The sequence below is a fragment of the Lissotriton helveticus genome, chromosome 11 (assembly GCF_964261635.1).
Source record: "Lissotriton helveticus chromosome 11, aLisHel1.1, whole genome shotgun sequence".
NCBI lineage: Eukaryota > Metazoa > Chordata > Amphibia > Caudata > Salamandridae > Lissotriton > Lissotriton helveticus.
In genome coordinates, this window is record NC_136072.1 from 112,938,626 (window position 1) to 112,961,261 (window position 22,636).

Genomic DNA, 22,636 nt, shown 5'->3' on the forward strand with positions numbered 1-22,636 from the left:
AATTAAGCCTGCCTGCTGTGTGCTACAACCACCTAAGGTTGAGCTGATGTTTAAATTATTGAGACCTAACAGGTCCTAATATGAAATAGTGCCAGATTATGTGAAAAGGACCACCATCCACTTCAACTAATAATTCACTTTCTCTAAAGTGCCATGAAAATGGTTAAAAATATAACAATGGTGAAGTTCTACAGAGTGATTTTGGCAGTCAAACCTAAATATATGGTCTTGCTTAGATATTAATTAGCTAGAAGCAAGGAAATCAAACTTGGTTAACTTTAACATAAAATCTGTATTTCATATGAACAATGGCATATTCAGAAATAAAAAGGCACAATAGAAATAAATGACTTTAAAGGGGCAGCAACTTAACTGTGCTTGTGGAAGAGCCCAGCCTACTATTACACTGCATGTCAGTTTTACCAACTACAAACTTCACTATAGGGCCACAAGTCAAGCAAGTCAAGGCTGTTGTGGGCACATTGGAAGACCAACGAATGATGCCTTGTTTACTTAGGGTGATGTGGTTGTCTACATCATTAATGATACTCTGGAAAGAAATGATGTAAATGTATATCGAGTCTCCACAGATGTTAATGCTTGTACAGTTACAGGTCCATACATGTAACCTAGTCTGGAGAGCCTCTTGTAGCTTGCTACAAAAAAGATGGCAAGAAACAAAGGTTCAAAAAGAAAAGAAATATTAAAGCAACAAATGAGAAAAATGTAATTCTGAAATGGAAACAATAAGTCAGAAAGGCAAGCAGTAGGAAAACCAATTTACAGGCTACAGTGGAGAGAGATTCCACGTGTGATAGGTACTGTGACTTAGCTTTAACATTGTTAAAACAACACAACTCAAGTGAACATACAAGGGCATGAGAATATATGTGTAATAAAAAGAAAACACAGCATAGTTAGAGGAAATAAAGATAAACGGTCCAAACCAGTATTAGAAAAAAGTTATAAGAAAAATGCCAAGAATGTAAAGTAATTAGACAGGTTCCAGACTTATTAGAGAAATAAGTGATATCCTATTGCAGCAATGGAGAAAGGATTCCAACAAGGATTTATTTTTCAATGTAGGTTTTTGGGAACATTAGAAATGTTTTTTTTTTAAATGAAACATTCCTTTTTTTAAAGTCTGACTGAGACATAGAGACCAAGTGACTGAATTATGACATGTGAGCATGGCCCAGAGTGTTTACTTGAATTTGAAACCTGTGGTCAAGTAGAGTTTAATCTAATTTCCAAGCAGAATTTTTCAACATATTGCTTCAGGGCTGGTTAGACTGATTTACGCTTCTTTTGGATAAACTTGTAGAGAACAGACCGCAGTCGGTACTGGTGTTCAAACGTCCTGCCAACATTTGTTCAGTTTTTCAACTGGTAAGCAGCCTCATTCTGGATACTGGATATCTCAGGCTGCAAGCAAATCCTTGAGAATCAGGCTAGGTTTTCTTGAGCCGAAAGAAAGACTCTTCTTTTCAGAAATTCACTGAAGCCGTACTCTATTTCTAATTTCAGTTCCATTCATGTGGGCCTAACATAGCCTTTTTAAAAGTAAAAGCTTGTTTTTCAATGATTGATAGCCTTAAAACTGTACCTTAAGGTATCCCACACCTATGTTGTCAGTTGTATGATTAAGGATAATCCTGTGAGACTTATTCTTTGACAGCTGAAATCAAATAAACCTTTTAGAGTAAAAGGTGTGTCTGTCGAACAGATAACTGGAGAAAGGTGGCCTTGTACTCATATAACTAGTGTATATTAAACTAGATATTATGAATTGCCACTTCCTAGTGTGAGTCTGGTAACCTTACACAACATTAGACTAGTTCCACTTAAACAAGGGATGGACTGGGAGCTGAAAGGAATACTATTTTGATCAAAGCATATGTGGCTCAAGCTGGTCAGAAGTCTTCAAATGCCAGTAGCAGTAAAAAAGATGTCTTAAAACAAAGGAATCTGGGTGAACTTCTATGCAGAGGGAATTTTTCATGGAAGCTGTTCTAACTTTAGACTAATAAAGAAATGGGTAGAGCCTTATTTAGCCCAAATAAGATGATAACTTTATATAACTCCATTAAGATTTAAGGTTAGGAAGCAATTTGAACTTTTTAGTAGACTGATCTCATTATTTAAAGTTGGCAAAATGTTTTTTATAGTTTTAGAAAGGCAATACAAACAATTTGTCTCTCTTTTGTAAGGGTTTGGCAGGTGATTTCAAGAATATCTTTTGTGGGCAAGTCAGTGGGATTTGGGAGAAAATTATTAGTTCATCTGCAAGGGAGTGGATTTCTTAGGGAGAAGTGCCTTGCCTTAGAGGAAGTGCAGTTTAAAGAAAACAAAGTATTTTGAGTAGGGGTATCACACTAGCAAACAAAATACTATCAACCACTAGGCATGCTGAATTGAATATGCTCATTACAGGCTGTAAGATATTTGTATGATGAAATCGTCTGATGTTAATAAGGTACCAAAGAGCAATTGAATCTACAGCAAATACAAGTTTGAGTTAGACAGATAGAATTTGAATTTGTTTAGGAGGAGCAGCGTAATATGTTCACACTTCATCAGTATCCACCTGAATTTGTGGTAGATATTGAATAGTATATAGAAGGCTATATAGATGAACACGATCAAGCAATATATGTAAGTGAACATTCTCCCCACAAACCAGAGCATTGCTTCAATCACAATGACCCGCTGGAAATCTTGATTGGATATTTGTGTTTTTTTTGGCAAGCATAAGCACATATGCATCAATGATTTATGATAATGCAATAATCAGCAGAAAATCATATACATGAATAATGGATATTGACCAAGGGTTAAATGAATCTTGAATTCCTAATTGTAAACTCATATAAAGTCTATCTTTTCCCTTGATGGCGTTTCTAATGCATTTGCAAAACATTTAATGTCAAAGCAATATCTTTCCAGGGTTGTGGTCTCCTATCAGTTAATGCATACACATTTGACAGTGTATGATCCATTTTAACAAAGTTTAATGGAAAAAGGATGCAATTACAAAGCTGAATGAGCAAAGATGGAAAATGATGTAGCATATTCTATTAGCTGTTGCTAATTATGTATGCAGAACAATACTTTTTCCTAGAAGTGTACAAGTAGATTGGCAAATCAAATGCAGACAAGAGTAAATGGAAGCTAGCATCTAAGTGCAGTGGGTGTTATGAAATAATGGTAATAATTAATTTTTATACAACATTTCTTACAGCAGTTGTGTCACTATGAGCAGCATGTTTTAAGTCATATTTGAAAATGTGTATGCTGGTATTTGGCACAGTGGAAAAAGGAAGACAATCAAAAAGAGAAGAAGAAGAAAGCAGATTAAATGACATGACTGAATGAACTCCTGCAGGCAAAGGGAGAACTTCAGGGAAGACAGGTGTACAAAGAGGGAAGGCTGCTATTTTTCTCTATAGAGCTTCCAGATGAAAATGCCACAAAAGGAGTGGCATTGGAAGCACAAACATCATACACATGAGCAAAGAAAAAACATGGCTTGCCTGGATAGATAGGTGTAAGGCACTGCAGAATGTCATCAGGATTAAACTAGGGATGCTCTGCATCTAGAAGAGTCTAGAAGTATTGGAACTGTCCAAGAAGAGACTGTCAATTGTAAAATAAAACTGTACCACAATAGGATGCTTTCAGAATGCTGGTGGACAAAAGCATATTCTCAAGTTCCTTCCTGAATAGCAGGAATGGGAGGCCAGGAGCAGAAATCATTCAGAACGTGAGGCAATGAACGCGAAATCTTGTTTTTCCTGTCTTCTCCTTTTAGATCTCCTGTAAAAACAAGTTTGAGTAGTGGTTGATGTGTGTGGTGTGGTGTGAGTGCAGCCAAGATGTTGTTTTTCAGCGGCAGCTCCTCTTAAGGGCAGTGGGACCCTGCCCCTACTTTTCCCGACGTGAAGAGTGTCTGTCAGTCTGAACAAAGGTCAGCCAGACAGACCCTCTTCTTGTTCAGGTCAGGCAGCCAGGTGCTGTACTTGCTGAAAATGTTCCAACCCTGTAGACATGACCTCCTAAGCTCAGAAAAACATTTGGCAGTCCTCTGCCTCATGGCAAAGGGAAGCAACACTGATAGCCTTGGACCTGGGCGTAACAGTTTTAAGCCCTGAAGTGATCAGGGCCAAGTGTCTATTAGAGACGATCATCACAGAGTGGGGTGGGGGCAGCTACCTCACTGACCCCATCCCACTCAGTGATGAATAAGAGACTTCTGTCTCCTCTCATTGGTTAATCCATAACAATATCTGCCAATGAGAGATGGCAGCAGTCCCAATACTCAGGCACCAGGGAGGCTTTCCTCCACAGCCACCTGAGATCACTGCTACAGCCCAGTGGGTGTTATTTTGTTTTATTTTTGGTTTGAGCATGCGTGCATGTGTGTATGTATGAATTTATATGTACTTTTTAGTGCATGCTGTGCAAGGGTGTGCATGTGCAGGTGCTTGTGATTAGTGAGGGAATGTGTCCATATGTTTGAATGCATATGTGTGAGTAAGTGTGCACGTATGCATGTTTGGCTCACCCGCCACCTTCACTCTGATCGTATTACTGACTGCTACTGTTGCCTCTGTACGTGATGCACAAAAACGTAAACATGATGCGAACCAGATGGAGAACAATTTAGTGCAGAAGTGTGGAACCAGGAGCCAATGAGTATAGTGCTTCTCCCAACAATGTGTGATGGGGACATGAACTTGTCAAGTGGATCAGAAATGGTTCATTGTGATGAAGGATTTGATTCGGCACATGAGGTAGATTTGGTGCCACCGTGCCTGGGACCTTTTTTATGAGCTTTGTCATGGAGGGGCGTGATTCAATATAGAATTCCAATGACTGTGCACTCAGGGCGAAAATGGGGGGAATCGTGCCAATGCTTAGCCGCCACATTTACTGTGGCAATAGAACCACTCTTTTCTCATGCTACAATCATGTTTCCATAGACCGCTATATATGTGGGCCCAGTAAAACACATATCATGCTGACAACATATTATATGTCACTAAGTTCAGCCCTGCACACATTATCCAGACTGGGGGAATATGTTGTACAATACATTTGAGATCTTTACTGTCATTCATGTTTTTTCTGATGTGTCAGAATCATACTTGCTGGTTATCTGGAATCCAATTGGCCTTGGATGTTTGTGTATGCAAATTAAAAGCAATGGGATGACAAAATCATAAATAATCTTTTACTATCTTTGGAGAATAGATTATTCAGAAAAAATACTTTTTAAAATGGTAGTTCTTCTGTAATTTCTCTTTGAGTTTCAAAGCATTCCATTTGTTTTCCCTAAGAGTTGGTTCTCCCCAAGAGTTGAATGCTCCTTTTAAATTAGATTGACAAAAAGCTATGATTAAACCCTGTCTCTTCAACAGTGCCATTGGAGCCTAGTTGTACGAAAGAGGGTTATTAGTTGTAACGTACATGAGTACTTTACAAGTGATAATTTCGCAATCTTCTCTCTACTGGGTACCCTGTTGTTACACTTCACTCTGTCAGAGTAGCAGAGCAGAGGAGTCCAAGGCCTACTCAGTGGAGGTGGTGTGAGTTAGTGTGCTAGTCTTTAGGCACATAAAAAACACCAAATAAATCATTGTTCAGTCGGTGTTTTTTGTTGTAAAAAAGGAAAAGCACTTTATTACACCCACACTACTGACTACTATGCATTAACTTACAAACATGTACAGGTAGACAAATAGAAATACCTGTGGACACACCCTGCTAACAGTTTACAAACTTAACAAACCTGTCATCCTAAAAACACAATAACTCTACCTATAGTTGAAACAATATAATGGGCTGTTGTTATCTAAAAAGCAGACCTATTGGCTTTGTCAGGGTGTCACATCATTAATAAAAGCAGAAACATGCCCTGGAAAACAAATCAGACACCATTAAAATCAATATACCATCTTGTAACACTATTCATTAAGGACTTACATTAAACATGTAATGATTTACAGTTAACTTTGTGATTGTCAATACATTTCTTTCCATGAACTTAATTAAACCATATCATATTTCATTGTCCATGTCAAAAACATTCAAGTTAATGTGTGCAACAATCTTTTTATCTTCCTTTAACATGGTGCAATTCCAGTTTGAGGCCAACAAGCAGGAGTCCTCACATTTCAGAGCCTTTAGGCAAAAGCCAAGCTCCAGAAGAGCTTAAAAATAAAGGAACCCTCCCCAGGTTCATGCACATAACCCCTGGGAGTCTTGGGTTGACATTGGGGAAGCTTTGGTGGGGACTGGTACACATCTGGCAGCCCCCACAATACTTCATAAAAGTGATGGTGGTGGCCCAGCCCTCTCTGGGGCACCACAAAAAATGCAGATGCAGATTTGTGGGCCCACCCCAGGACCTTATGGGCGAGCCCTTGCTTAGCAACGCATCTTCTAGGCCTAATGTGGTGATCATTCTGACCCAAGATTAGACTTTAAATTGCATTCTTTTATTTTCATCAAGCAGCCTAATGCTGTCTCCTTGACTTTTTTAATTTAAGGGGACCTGAGTGCCACTGCCCCTCTGTGGAGCAAGCGGGTCCTGGAAGATACTGGGCTGCACAGGAAGCCCACTCATATGCGGTCCTGCAAGCTCCCCACCCAGCCGACACTTCTCTCTGCCAACAAGGGAGCTGGCATCTGAATTCTTCTGCACATCTGTGCGGGCGGACGGATCCATCGGTGTCCACATTGCTCCGCCCAGACATGGGGAGCAGGAGAAGGCACACCACTGTGCTCCCAGGATCCGGCCTCCCTGGGAGCAAAATGCAGTTGGAATTCAGCAGTTTTCTATTTTGTCTGTCTTCTGCCCCCATGGGAATGAGGGTCCTTTGAACAAGACTAGCAAGTGTGCCGTGGCACCCCGATTTTCATAGGATTTTTTTGCGTTGACTCCTCCTGGGGGGACGGTGGCTCCTGAAGCATCTTGTATGGTTAGGGGGTGGGTGGCAATATCACTGTGCGTGAAGATCAGGGCCTTAGCTCTCTCCTGAGGTAATTTAGAAATCTCACAGGCATGATGTGCTCTGTTTACTGCCCGGCCCCTCCAGGTGGGTGGCAAACTTCACATTCTCCTTTTTCTGGTCCCGTTGGGTGATTTTAACAATCTTGGTGGTGTTATACACCTGATGGAAAGCAGTAACCACTAGTAGTATTTTCTTCAGGCCTCTTGGCATCTAAACTTTATTTTTCTTCTGCAAACTTGGTTTCATAGCTCTCCCTCTGATGAGGCTGCCCTCATGTTTTTAGCTTCCAATGCTGGACCTGTCCTAACTGGGCTGTTGTCATGCTTTCATCCAGTGACATCCTCAGTAGCCCCTCTGCCTCCCTTCAGCAGAATAACCTCCCTGCTTCACTCCACAGACCCCATGGCTTTGGCCGACTTGCAGGGAATCTGTCTGTTAGCACCAGAGCCAGCGACTCCCTCCTGATGAAGGCCAACCAGTTGCATGATCAGTCCATTGAAGATCGAGGGTAACCCTCTGGTGTCCCCTAAACAGGTCAATCCCTCTACTCTCCCTCAGCGGGAGCAAAGGCACCAGCTGCACTGGCGAAACATTTCTAGTCCCTGAGTACCGGATGGAGTCCAAAAGTCCTTAAGTTCACCCTTGCAGTAGAGTCAGATTGATTCGTCTTCAAACTGGGGACTCATCTGGATTCATCAACCCCAGGACCAGAAACATCCCAACGGTCTCTCCCTTGCAGAGAGGTTTTCAGGGGGGGGGTGTTCTAGAAGGTGGACACCTCTTTCCAAGCATAGGGTGACACATTATCACGTTTACCACAACCCTCAAACACACCATTTGGGGACATTACAAAATAACAACTTGAAGTGGGGTGTTGAAACATCTTCTCTGAGTGTCTTAACCCTGCCTCTAGCTGCCACAAATGCCTGATCTCTTCCCTCCCAAACTTCAAAGAGGAGCCCCTTCTGTGATGGGTTCTAGAGGCCTGGCTGTCCTTCTTTGTTCTGTGGGAGTGAGCCTTTTCAGGCCAGGTGTGGTTTGAAAGATAATTAGGACATGCAGATTCTGTCCCCACCACTTCCTTTCTGGAAGAGTGCCAACCACTGTCAAATTACTCTACTGAGTGGGGCGGCACTTGGCCCTCTAGCTGTCCAACAGAGTAACTAACTTGGCTTTTTAGAGGGTCAAAGGACTGGTATCTAATTTTGGGCTTAGCCAGCGAATTCTAATCATTATTAAATTAAGCCTGACCCATGGCAAAGTCATAGTATTTATGCTGCAGAAATATTTGTAGTGGTGATCTTGGTGGGTCTTTAAATAATGCAGCAGCACTGATGTTGAGACCCATCGATGACATAGCATGAACATAGCATGAATGTGCCAAACACATTTTATTGTGCGAATGAGGGCACATGTTCTGGTTAGTCTGTTGGTTAGTCCTTCTTACCCTCATCTTAGACTGAAAAGATGACTTCTTTAATATTGTGAATGTGCACAATGATCAGGTCACGTTTGCTATGGGTACCACCTCTGCCACTTACAGTATGCCTCATTGTCTGTTTCTCTTGATTGCAGTAGAGTGATCTACTGCAACTATCTCTGGCTCTTGCATCTTCCTTTTTTTAAGCTGCAATGAGTGTTGATGGATCAAGTAATGTGGATCTGGAGTCTAGGATCCACGGAGATCATGCAGCCTCTGTTGCACTTTCTGCCAGTCTCAAAGTCCGCCTAGTTACCTATTTATGTGTGAGTGCTGCAGACCTGGGCTTGTGACACCTTCCTGCACAACACAGCCTCCTAATGCTTCCATGGTGTGGGAAGCCTGACAACCCTATTCAGAAACAGTTGAGGGATATATCCTGACATGGGTTGTACGTGACTGTTGAGGATTGGTATTCTGTTGACAACTATGTTGTATAGCATGACGAACAATGAAGCACTTGATGTGGATACAATAGATCCTGATGCAGGGATATGTATATCTTCTTGTGGTTTCCACTGTCTCACTAAATTGTGCATTATGCCATATTAGGGCAAATGCACTATTGTGTTTTCTCTAGTCCTTAATGCTTGGGTTATGGCAGAGAGATATAATTGTGCCTTCAAGGTGTAGCTACTCTCACCTGTGTAGGGAAGGATTAGTCATGAGTGGTTGGATTAGAGTTTAGAGGTGCTGCATTGTCTATGCAAAAGTTTAGCAGGGCCCAGTGTCTTTGCATTCATTATGACACTATGGTGGCATCTAGGATGGCTTCAGAAGATCAAGAATGAGGAGCCCATTTTTTGTGTTTCATAACATGTAGTTGTGTGCATCGCGTGCAAGCTATATTTTGAGACTGGTAGATCTTTTGAGTTTGTAGAATACACATGTCTGAATGTGGAATGTTTGATGGTGAGCTGTGTGTAATTCCTAGCTGCAAGGCCAGGGGGACAGCCACTGATTTGGTAGTCCCTCTCTGCTTGTTGCTTCTGAAGTCAAGAATGGAGGGTGGAGGGAAGGTGACACACTGTACCATAATCTATCTGAGAACTACCATTCTGATTTGAATTTGGGTGGTTTTGTCTCTGGTGTCTCTGAGTGGAAACTTGTGGCAGAAAAAATTATAAGACACATCGGGGCTTATTTAAAAGCCCCTTGTGGAACCCGTACATCACTTTTTTCCATGTTAAAAATTGAACCACTGGCAGTGAAAGTGGATAGTAAATATGGCCCACAGTTTCATCAATGCTGTAAGAGAACACTGAGGATGCTCTTAGTGAGTTTGAATCTCTGTAGACATTCCTGGCCGCCGCAGTCTCAGAGTACAGGCTTTTAAATAAATTCACACCATGATTCTGAAGTCTTGCATGAGTATGTCTGGTGTTTGGAGTTGCATGTTCATGGGATGCAACTTTTTTTATCTTTGCCATTATCCATCATCGGATTTTTTTGGTGCATTTAAGTGCAAGTAGGTTCATGTGAGTCAAACATTGAATGCTGATGGTTGTGATGATGCATATCTGTTAACTTAGTGCGTACAACTACTTTGATTTGTTGGCCCTAGTGTTTTAAATTATATATATATTTTTACATTCATACAATACATTGTGTGTTTGATGAGCCATAATAAATTTTGTGTTTGCACGTTTATCAATTTTTCATTGTCAGTCACTTTGAGGGTGTGTAATATATCAGTGCGTTTGTGCCTTTTAGTGTCCTTTGGATTTTTGAGCAATAGCAAGTATTTTTTAAAGGATAGCTGGTTCCAAATTCCTAGCTTTGTGCAGTCAGAGAAATGTGTTTATCTTCAGGCTCTTCTTTTTGAGTGGGTGAAAACTATATAATCTGCACCATAAACCATGATTTATCTATGTGATTATATGTTTCTGTGTATAAACACAGTGTTTTTTATGTCTTTCATGTCTATTCACAAAAGTATTTTGGAGTCTGTAATTGAGTCTGTAATGTATTACACCTGTAGTACTCTTTGAACTTGGCAAATCATGTTTAGGACCTCGCAGGCAATAACCATAGACAAGAAAAGGAGCTCACATCATGGTGAACAATTTTGTAAATCCAGCCTCTCTCATGGACATAGCATGGAAACTCTGGTGTTCAAAACACATAAAGAAATTAAACCACTTGTTTTTCAAAACTGGAGGTTTTATTCTAACTATTCATTATTATTATGACTTTGGCTCACTTATTTGTTGTCAAAACTGCTAATTTGAATTACCTGAACATATTTACAATTTGCATTCAATTTTGTCTAAAATGTTGGTGTTGTGGCTTATTTGTCTTTGTCCATGAGCATTCAACAGTGAATGACAGCTGCGCCATATCAGGCCCTCTTGTCAGATGCTGCTGGTATAGGCTTGTGCAGAAAGGGTGCATTAGTTGCAATATTGACATTCCTTTGTCACCCTGAAAGGAATGTAAATTTTTTTCTGACAGGAAATTGTGAGTAAAATGATTAAGCATACAGACTGAAAAGACAGTGAACGTATAGAAATTGCTTTGCACATGGACAGTTACACGACTTATTGGGAGCCACAAAAAGAGAAGGGCGTTTCCGGTCCAGTATCTGGTGTATATAGCATGCTGACCGCTCAACGGCAAAATCAAAAACAAATGACTAGATCTATATTCAAAAAAGCCTCTTCCCTGCCATGTGCACCAGCTTTCTCTTTTTTCAGTTACAGTGGCGGCTGCTGTCACAGAAAAGTGGTGGCCCAGCACAGGGGAAAGTAACAGAAAAATATAAAGAGTACTTGCCTCAGTGCTGTTCTGCTCCTGTCCCAGCAGTCCATGGGCTGGTGCACAGGCTCCAAGACTCCCCAACGCAAATCCGGATGCTGCTCTCATGCTGGTAAAACTATTAGGCAGCACTGGTCTGAGCGGGCTGGTTTGGCACTCACTTAATGACAGGGAGCCTATGCTTATTCTCCACCCGGCTATTCAATGCAGCTCGGATTGGAGAGATCTAAGTGTGCATGTTTTTTTGGTAATCCTAATAAAGACAGCCAAACCATCATGTGCACTTGCAGTGCCCACCACTCCTCTTCCCTGCTGCAGATGCTATCCGTCAGGATGGCCCCGCCAAAAGTCTAGACTCAGTCAGCTCGGCTGGCAGCCTGCAGGATGTGAGGATGAAAAATAAAATGATAATAAAATTGTTTAATTATCATTTTATTTTTCATGTTTGAATCTGCTGGCTTTCAGCAGTGAGGCAACGCACCTCTGCCCTAACAGAGGAGCCGCCACTGGCCAGTTATCTATTTAATAGTCTGCAAAATAAACATGGCTACATTACAAAGCTGGCGCAAATATGAAAAATCGGGCACAAAGAGATTTTACACCCAGTTTGACACTTTGTGTCAATTACAGGTAAAACAAACATTGCGATTTGAACCAGTATTTTGCCTGTCCACATTTTGCCTGGTTACTACCTGGTGGAATTATTGCAAATAAGATAGGTTGAAAAGAGGAATATAGGGCCACATGTATGAACACATTTTCCCATTGACACAGAATGGGTGATACCCTTTGATATATCTGGCCCATAGTGTGGTTAGACTGGTTGCAAAGACTGTTACTGCAGCTTATTGCCCATTCCACAGGCGAAATAGCAAACAGGGCACCATAATGACCCAAAACAGTGCAGTGATAGTATTGACCTGGTTGGAGTTTGTGCCACATTTCCCCCCAGTAGTTATACTGAGTGGAACTGTGAGATTTGTTGTGGGACAATTGTTGTGTGGTGCTCACTAAATTGTGCACCAGCCCTCTATTCTTTAATAATCACAGAGTCATTTTCTCACAATAGCCTGTGAAACAGTGCAAATACAGTGTCTTCAGCTCTCCACGACAGAGGGGCACATTACAGCAGCCAGGGAGCTCTTTTTTTACACAAGACACAGATAGATAACAAGAAGATTTCTTATAGAAAGAGTGCCAGGTAACCTGCCTACACCAAGCAGGTAGTTGTCCTTGCTAATTCCTATTAACACAGACTGAGTAGGAATCAAACTTTTATAGAATAATATTGAAAACATTTTTAATATTATTTTAGTTTTGTCAATTTTACTTGCCGCAATTCTTGCGATGTTTGCCAATACAACTTTGCATAAAATATTAATCAAGATTTCCCGTGTGTGCTTACTTGAGGGAAAGGATGAGGAGGAAATAGACACCACTTGTCTGTTTTCCCCACTCAAAATGGTAAGCTGATGCTCTCATACTATTGGGGACCAAATTATGTCTACTGGGTGTGATCAAGATTGCCACCATTTATTGTCAGTTACTGTCCACACCGGACAAAACAAGAACCTTGATGTTATAGCACATCTTGATGTTCTCAGTTATTAACATTTATTACAAACACTGATAACTTTAAATTTAGGATCAAATGTACAAAACTTCCATTTGCAAAAAGTAGTTGCGAATTATGCATCAACTTTTTTGTGAATGGAAAAGAATTGAGCAAGTTGACCTGTGTACTAGTATATCGGTTTTCCCAAAACTCCATATCAGAGTGGGTTGCAATCCGATCAATCTCCTCAATATTCAAAAGATAGGTCACAAATTGAGACTGAATTCGATTGGACGTGATAATAGTCATGGTGGCCTCCATAGGTAAGTAGCCAACCATGTCCTTGATCACATTTAAAAGAAAGGAAATATTTTGCAACTTTTTTTTCTTAAAGGAAACGTGCTGCACTTAAAAAGCAAAGTTTACTTTAAAAAAAAAAAAAAACTTTGTTTGAGAGTTGTCATTGGTTCCCTAGATGAATGCCTAGTTCCTTCAAAAAAATTTTTGTACATTCCCAAAATGGAATGGGTCCATTTTTGTGAATAAGTTACCACCCCAGCTTGTAAGTATGTAACTTTTCAATATTTTAATTCTCAAGTGATATTAATGGAAATGTTCCCCTCCCACACCTCCTCGACATCATGTGTGGGTGTCGGGCGTGATATTGCGTGAATTAGCAAACCTTGCCCTAAAAGCAATCTTACACCAATGCATTGTGTGACCCCTTATTGAGAGAGGGGGTAGAGTGTGTGTTTGACAATAAGAGGAGCCATTATCTATTTGTTGTGTGATTTCTCGTGAAAGATGAGTTGTGTCAAAAGCATTTCATATATGTAATTGGTAGAACAATTTCTTACAAATGAAAGCCTCTCCTAAAGCAGTATTGTACTTCTAAAAGCACCACTCCATCACTAGTTATTTTTTCACAAGGAAATATAAAAAGGCCATTACCTGCTGTATTTGATGTCACTGGCCTGGCTGTTGCTTCAGATTTCGTTTCACAAAGAAAGTCATCAATGGAGGGGCTTAGGAGGGGTCTGCTCTCTTGTTGCTCATTAACCAGCTGGAAACAGGAAGACAGAAAAGTTAGCCAAAGGGAGACACAAAAATGCATCAGACAGATAGAAATAATGTCATGCTGCTATTTGTCTATATATAGCCTATAATGCTGGCCACTTGTCCTTGGCGGGTACAGCAGAAACTAGAGTGTAAGCAGTGGCCCTCTGGGGGTCCGTGAAGCATGCTCTGGAGGTCTGCAACTGCTTAGATAATTAAACAATAACAAATGTAAATGTGAAGGAATTTGAAATTGGAAGCAAAAAATGTAGCTAGTATCCTCAGGTTGATTTGTGGGAGCAATGCAAGTGCATCAAACAGAATATAGCATGGATGATGGGCGGCCTCAATTGATTTTAGAAAAGCTCCAACCTTCCTCTTAGAATGCTGATTTTACTATATATTTGTGAATTATTTAAAATATTTCATAGTTTGTGTGCTTGTTTGATGGATGTTTGATTCTGTATTTTTGTGTGTAATTATTCTGCATTTCTAATCAGCAAAAATGCTCAGGCCGCGGTCCTCAGATTCCATTAATGATTAAGTGGGGATCTACAGAAGCCAAAATGTTGAGAACCGCAGGTGTGAAGCATACATGCTCTTGACTATTGATCACACTGGTCTTATTTTACAAGTTCGGGTATTTAGATGTGATGTGGATACAGTGGGAAATACAAACATTGCCTTTTTGTATTCAGAATTTCGTTTTAACATCAACCTCAGTTTGCAAACTTTTAATTCTCCATTGTAGCTCTGACAGGTTCTTACTCTACATTCCCAGTATTTCCAATAAAGTAGGAAGGACTTCATGAACTCTTAAAACAAGCAATGCATTGGGTGTTTTGTAAGCTACAGCATCAATGTGTTAGGTGGAGCGCAGCCTTGCAGTTCCTCAGCACTGTAAATAATAGGCGTCATTATCTCCGCATAAGACGGCACTCCTTTTATCATCTTTAGAAGAATGAAGTGTTGGGTTTTCTATGAAGGGATGTTACAATGAGTGGACCAGATGGGAAAGTTGCACAGAGCGCAAAATTGTACGTCAAAAAATGTTACATAGAGTTAAATGTTCAGAATATTACATACAGGGAAATGTTCAAAATGTTACATGGCAAGGAATGTTCAAAATGTTACATACAAGGGAATGTTCAAAATGTTACATACATGGGAATGTTCAAAATGTTACATACATGGGAATGTTCAAAATGTTACAATGGAGAGGAATGGTCAAAATATTACATTCAGGGCAAAGTTCAAAATGCTACATAGAGGAAAAATGTCAAAATGTTACATGCAGGGGAAAGCTCAAAATGTTTAATAGAGGAGAATGTTCAAAATGTTACATACATGGGAATGTTCAAAATGTTACAATGGAGAGGAATAGTCAAAATATTACATTCAGGGCAAAGTTCAAAATGCTACATAGAGGAAAAATGTCAAAATGTTACATGCAGGGGAAAGCTCAAAATGTTTAATAGAGGAGAATGTTCAAAATGTTACATACATGGGACTGTTCAAAATGTTACATTAAGGGGAATGTTCAAAATGTTACAATGGAGAGGAATGGTCAAAATATTACATTCAGGGCAAAGTTCAAAATGCTACATAGAGGAAAAATGTCAAAATGTTACATACAAGGGAATGTTCAAAATGTTACATACATGGGAATGTTCAAAATGTTACATACATGGGAATGTTCAAAATGTTACAATGGAGAGGAATGGTCAAAATATTACATTCAGGGCAAAGTTCAAAATGCTACATAGAGGAAAAATGTCAAAATGTTACATGCAGGGGAAAGCTCAAAATGTTTAATAGAGGAGAATGTTCAAAATGTTACATACATGGGAATGTTCAAAATGTTACATTAAGGGGAATGTTCAAAATGTTACATGGAGAGGAATGTTCAGAATGTTACATTAAGGGAAACGTTTAAAATGTACATGGAGGGGAATGTTCAAAATCTCACAGGGAATGTTTAAAATGTTACACACAGGTATATGTTCAAAAGAGTGGAGTAATGCATTGAGAGGAATTTTACAGTGATGAGTGAGCAATGAGTAAATATTGTATTGCGTAATGACCAATGAGTGGAATACTGCATCGAGAGGAATGTTACAGCGCGAGAGAGAAAGGATCAATGAGTGATTACTGCATTGCGAGGAATGATCTGTGGAGCGGAATACAGGATTGAGAGGAATGTTACACAGAGAGGAATGCTCAATGAGTGAATACTGCATTGAGAGTAAAGTTACACAGAGAGGAATGCTCAATGAGTGAATACTGCATTGAGAGTAAAGTTACACAGAGAGGAATGATCAATGAGTGAATACTGCATTGAGAGTAAAGTTACACAGAGAGGAATGAGCAATGAGTGAATACTGCATTGAGAGTAAAGTTACACAGAGAGGAATGCTCAATGAGTGAATACTGCATTGAGAGTAAAGTTACACAGAGAGGAATGATCAATGAGTGAATACTGCATAGAGAGAAATGTTACACCGAGAGGAATGATCAATGAGTGAATACTGCATAGAGAGAAATGTTACACCGAGAGGAATGCTCAATGAGTAAATACTGCATTGAGAGTAAAGTTACACAGAGAGGAATGATCAATGAGTGAATACTGCATTGAGAGTAAAGTTCCACAGAGAGGAATGAGCAATGAGTGAATACTGCATTGAGATTAAAGTTACACAGAGAGGAATGATCAATGAATGAATACTGCATTGAGAGGAATGTTACACCGTGAGGAATGCTCAATGAGTGAATACTGCATTGAGAGTAATGTTACACAGAGAGGAATGAGCAATGAGTGAGTAATGCATTAAATGAATTTTACACAGAGAGGAATGATCAGTGGAGTGGAATACTGCATGGAGTGGAATGCTAAAGAGAGTTTAGTATTACATCTGGGTAAAAGCTCTCTGCTGTGGAATAGCAGGAGAGGAAACTTGGAAGCTCTGCTAAGTTAGAGAGTGTACTACTGTACAAGTTCTCCCAACAACATATAGAAGTTTGCCACAAGGGAGGGCAAATGGGAGACAGAGGTCGAGGTGTTGTGGTGAGGCCAGGTTTGGGCACCACTGGGAGGGCCTGAGTTGGGACGAACTCCTTGGGTCAGGCAGACGCCACGGCTTTTATTGCAGCAACAGGAATTAGCAAAAAGAAAGAAGAAAGCAACACTTTGCGGTACTGGTGGAAGCACACCACACATAGCAATAACTTTGATCTACACTGTAACAGTTCTTTATAGTTGACTCTGCAGCTTGATTTCTTGCAAGATGGAGGTGAACATTTTAGGTGAGGTTCCTATCACCAACAATTGGGCAGAATTTCATAAAACAATCTTTCAATTCATCATAGACTGTGGCTCTCTTACTTTTGTGATCTGAAGCATAAAACTGTTCCTTTTGTTAATTGTGATTAAGTAAAAAAAGAAAAACAGTTTTAAAAAATAAGTAATGTTTTTATTTAGAGTGCCTATTATACACTTAATGGCTTCTAGTATGGCTGATAGACTATAAAAAAAAGATTAGATATCATTATTTGCTTGATTCGGTCACATACACCGTTACAATACATTGGAAACCTTCAAGGTTCCAGGGGCGTAACGGAGGACCCGCCAGCCCTTCAATGCAGGAGGGCCCCAATCCTCCAAGGGGCCCCATTCAGCCCAAGGCCAATGAATATCGGTGAGATATGCGAGTCCCAGGGACCCCTTACCACATTCTGAAGGCAGTGAGGGCATCATTTTGAGTTACACCACTGAAGACACATTGCCACAATGTATCTGGTTGATCAATACTTGTCTTGAGGCACATGCAATGGGATGCATTTATTTATCAATACAACGAGTATAGCTGCTCAGTGTGGGTTTCAACCAGCTATACCTCCAGCAGGAAGGATCCGATGGTAACCTGCAGCCAAGGGAGCAACACTATTGTTTTTATTTTCCATGATCTCCTGTGATAGGCATGGGTGCTTAGCAATCATCTAGGGATTTTCATAGGTCACCCATGTCACTTTCAATTACACATAGAAGGGCACTAAACCCCAGCAATGTTAGGACTTTGAGGGGCAGATGGCAGAGGGATTTAATGTAGCAAGTCACTGGGAGTTATAACCAGTTTATTACTTTATTCTTCTCTCCGTCTGTGAGGCCCTACTTAACAGGGTCTGACCTGTTGCAGATCCCTTCTAAATGAAACATCTGGCTCATCACAATGGCTATCACTTTGCGCATCACATGATCGCAGTGCTTCAACTATCATCAATTGCAATCTGAGGTGGAAGGCTGCCACAGGGGCAGAGCAACTTGGCCTTGGTCATTGATACCTATTTTATTTTATTTTATTACAGTTTTATGTAGCGGGAACTTGGCTCAAGGGCATTAGAGCGCTTTCCATGAGCATCAGTTAATATTACACAATGTCAGATACATTTTTGGTCACAGGGAGATTAAAGGACAGATGTAGGTAATTCCTATTTACCGACTCTTAAATAACGAATCATACCAAATCGGTATTTAAGAGAAGGTAAATAGGAAGGACGCATATGTAGGTAAATCTCATTTCTAATTTACCGATTCTGTAACAGTCGGTATTTACCGATTCTGTAAATACCGAATCGGTATTTCACATTGATTCCTATGGGCCTTGAAGGCCATAGGAATCAATGTGAAATACCGATTCGGTATTTACAGAATCGGTAAATACCGAATCCTGCAAGGGTGCAGGGGGTGTCACTTTGACACCCTCTGGCACCCCAAGTACAGGTTTGTGTGACATGTGGCACACATACATACCCTAAGGGCATGTCTGTGTGTCACATTGCACAGGTGTGCATGCACAGATGTGCATGCACACCTGAATTCGGTATTTTACCACCCAATAGGATTGGGTGGTAAAATACCGACTCTTAAGGGCCTGTGGCACTCTTAGGAGTGCCACCTACATATGGATTTACAGAATCGGTATATTTACCGATTCGGTAAAATACCGAAGTGGTAAATTTACCGATTTGGTAAATATACAGATTCTGTAAATAACTACCCACCTACATCTCAAAGCCAAATACCGGTCGGTAACGGACGAAATCGTCCGTTACCGACCGGTATTTGGCTACCTACATCTGGCCCTAAGTGATTTGCCCAGGATCACAGGATGTAGAGCCGATGCTGGGAGTCGAAATCTGCCTTTTTGTCAATTTTTTTGGGGAGTGAAACTGCGCTACCCACCCAAAAGCAGTCACACGAGAGAAACTGGTGGATTGTGGGAGCTCCTTGGCAAAATATGATGGAGGAGAACCACAAGGGCTGCAAAGACCACCAGTGAAATGGGCAGTTTACGGTTTGGTGCTAGATTAGCGCCTTCTTTCACATCGTTATCATGCCTAGCTGAAGTAAGCAGATCAGCAAATCCTTAGCAGAGGCATACCTACTCAAGGAAAACAGTTTTTTGAATAATGAGTAAGCATGTATTACTTCTGAAAATTAATGAGTAAGATAAAACTGCCCACAGAATATTCAGGAGTAGTTCACTTCTAAGGCCCAATCCCTGAATAATAAGGCATGTTGGGCATAACATTCTATTTGCACCTGACCACTGATTGCAAAATGTGAACATTTGCCATGGCGATTTTCCCCCTAGTCAGATCGGTGAACAACACTTACAACGCAACTTTTACATCGCAGAGCCTTTACAACGAAACCATTACAACGCAAACTATTACAACGAATTGCTCTGGGGGGCGCTCTAGGATAGGGAATAGGTTAATTTACTATCCAATAACATTCCCTAGTGTCCACGGGGACTGGAGTTGGAATAGTAAATTAAACTATTCACTATCCAGCACCCCAAAGCACTATGCGTTGTAATGGACTGCGTTGTAATACTTACGTTGTAAAGGCATGCGATGTAAATGCATGCGTTGTAATGTCATACATCCGTCAGATCTAGTGCAAATCAGGCTGGTAAATAAGACATATGCACGCTGAGCAATGAGGGATGGGTAACATGCACAATTACCATTATTAATCAGGGCCACTGGAAATATGAAGCAGAGTTGGCTAAATTATGCAGCTAAAACAGACAAATTATGCGGCGTAATGCAGCATACTTTGTAATAGTTTACTATTATGATTTTGTTATTTTTGCTCATGCTGTGTGGGCAATGTTTCATCTCATTAGCACTAATTTAAACATCCAAATACTGCACTAAGGAATAGAACAGTGACCAATGGCCTTCTGTGAACGATCGTCCACTTTGCGGCAACACTGGTAGCCACATTTTTTGTAACTTTTGATCTGCTTGAACTAGACACTCATTTTTTTAGTTAAAATTTTCTAACTATGCAGTAGATGATGGATTATGTGGCAAATCCTTTATTAGGCAGAAATGTCTGCGGCGACAAAATCTCAATGTCCCTGGTTGTTGGACTCGACCCTCTCTCTCTCAGGATCACCCCCAAACCTTTTAACCTCACCCCTTCTGCTCTGCTGAACTAGTTTTTGCTTGCCTAGGGACTCTGTTAACTAATGTTAAAGTGCTTGCACGCTCTCCTTTAAGCACGGTAAAACTGGCTTACACTCAATTGGCACATTTAATTTACTTATAAGTGTCTAGTAAGGGGATACTGCATGTACCCAGGGCCTGTAAATGAAATGCTACTAGTGGGTCTGAAGCACATATTGTGCCATCTACTTAAGTAGCCTTCTTAAACATGTCTCAGGACTGCAACTGTAGTGTGTATATATTATTAAACTGCCAATTCGACTTGGCAAAATAAACTCCTTTCCAGGCCTAAAACTAATTTTTTTGTAAATATGTCACCCCTAATAAATACCCTAAACAGCAGAGAGGGCAGCGTGCATTGTTTTTAAAATGTTGGTCTTGGACTTTTACGTTTTACACGGCCTGGTAGTGAAAACATCTTTTTCCACTGGAGAGAGGCCTAACTCTCCATAGCATAACATCGGGTGACCTTATTATATTTTTTAACTGATACTTTTGTTTGAGAGCAGATCGTAATATCATGTTTGCTGTTTTAGGGATTGCAATTTAAAATCCTCTTTAATGGTAAAGTTGGATTTTACGTCAAAATTCTGAAACATACTACTTTTAGAAAGTTTGCATTTTCTTGTCCTTATCATCTGAAGCCTACCGCCTGTTTCTTAGGTCAAATGAATAGGTGTACTTGGAACTTTGCCTTTGTGAGTTCCTTCCAGACAGTCACAGGTGGACTGGGTGTTGACAGTATGGGTCATCCAAGCAGGATGGGGGGAGCTGTGCACAGCCCTACTTGCACTTCAAAGACCCTGCTTCAGCTCACACACATTGTGCCTGCAGACCGACTAGGAGCAGGGAGGGAGGCAGGAAATTCCAGACACTTCTGTGGGGGAAAACTCTACGTTTCTTCCACCCTTAAGCAGGCACCATGTATAAAAATAGGACCCTCAGGCCCACTCTTGAGTACACTCCTGCACCTGTGGGTACAACAGTAGAAGGGTGCCAAGCTGCACTAGACCTAGCTGGACCAGCTACTGTACCTGCCCTGCTGTCTGAGAAGGAAATCTGGACCTGCTTCCTTCATTCCAGGCCTAAGTGACTACAAAGATCAGCTGACTGCCCTCCTATTCTGAGCTACAGGGACACAACAAGCTCCAGAGGCCTCCCTGCAACTGCCCAGTGGACTTGCTGCACTGAACCTGCAACTGGGTCTGCCTGAGCCACTGCTGGCCTATGCTGGGTCAAGTTCCTGATCCTCAAGTGGTGCCTTGCCAGGCCTGGGTTCTGGGTTCTCTGCTGGCATCAGAGAGAGCTCCTCCTTGCCTTCTTGGACTACGTGTTCGAGTTAATCCGTTGCAAAGCACCACAAAGCCCAGCAATGCCTCGTTGCACAGCTGCAAACCCAATTGGAACTGAGGCTGATTCACGCGAAGCCCCAAAAGGCCGCACTGAATAAATGTGTGCCTCATCCGAATTTATGCCAAGCACAGCCACATCCGTCTATACCTCGCTGCACAGCTGCCAGGTTTATCAGAATCAACACCGAGCAATGCAAACCTCTGCAAAGCCTTGCAGTGCAGCTCATCGGAACTGACGCAGAGCGACTCGAAACCTTGCCGCATAGATTTGACTGACGTGGGACGACACAAAGCCTCACAAAGTAACGCCATGCAGACCGCGCACCAAGGACGTAAGGTACATTTCTCAGCAGGTCAAACTTGGTCCTGTGCTCATCCTTCACCCCATCGTTGTCGGCCTGAACTTGTGATTTTGTCCCAGTCCAGTGTGACTAGATACCCTCAGCTGGCGCTTTGCAGTGTAAACCATTAGACAGCCTGCTCAGTTGTCTGTGTATTTGAGAGTACTATCCTGAAAGAAGAGGAAATCTAGTGTCTTGTTTAGGTTGTAAACCTCATTGGAGGAGTACCAGTCAGTTGTTATTGTCAAGATGCTGGTGTAGGTGTGTAGTCACAATCCTCTACACAAAATCTTAGCTGCAAAAGGCAGTATGCCATTGGCCGGAAGTGGGAGTGTATGACAGAGTCATGGCTGTTCTTTTTTAAAGAAGGAAACAATGATTCCCTCTTCAGGGAATCCGGGATAAAAGCCTTGCTAAAGGAGCTGTATGGTCGAAAAAGTTTCCTTCCTTTTTGTCATGTAGAGGAAAGGGTTTCTTTAAAGGATAAATATTTTTCTATGGTGAAAAGAAGAAAAGTAAAGTTTATAGCGCTAATGCATATTTCACCAAATGCATTCATGCAT

General features: G+C 41.0%; 1 protein-coding gene across 2 annotated transcripts in view; it reads right to left on the reverse strand.

Annotated features, from left to right (window-relative positions):
* PEX5L (peroxisomal biogenesis factor 5 like) overlaps positions 1 to 22,636 on the reverse strand; it is a 392,012-nt gene that overhangs the window by 256,357 nt on the left and 113,019 nt on the right. For both annotated transcript variants that reach the window (XM_078668173.1, XM_078668174.1), the window contains exon 2: positions 13,760 to 13,871. In XM_078668173.1, coding sequence (XP_078524299.1) covers positions 13,760 to 13,871 — 112 coding nt within the window. The remainder of the gene's footprint in view (positions 1 to 13,759; positions 13,872 to 22,636) is intronic.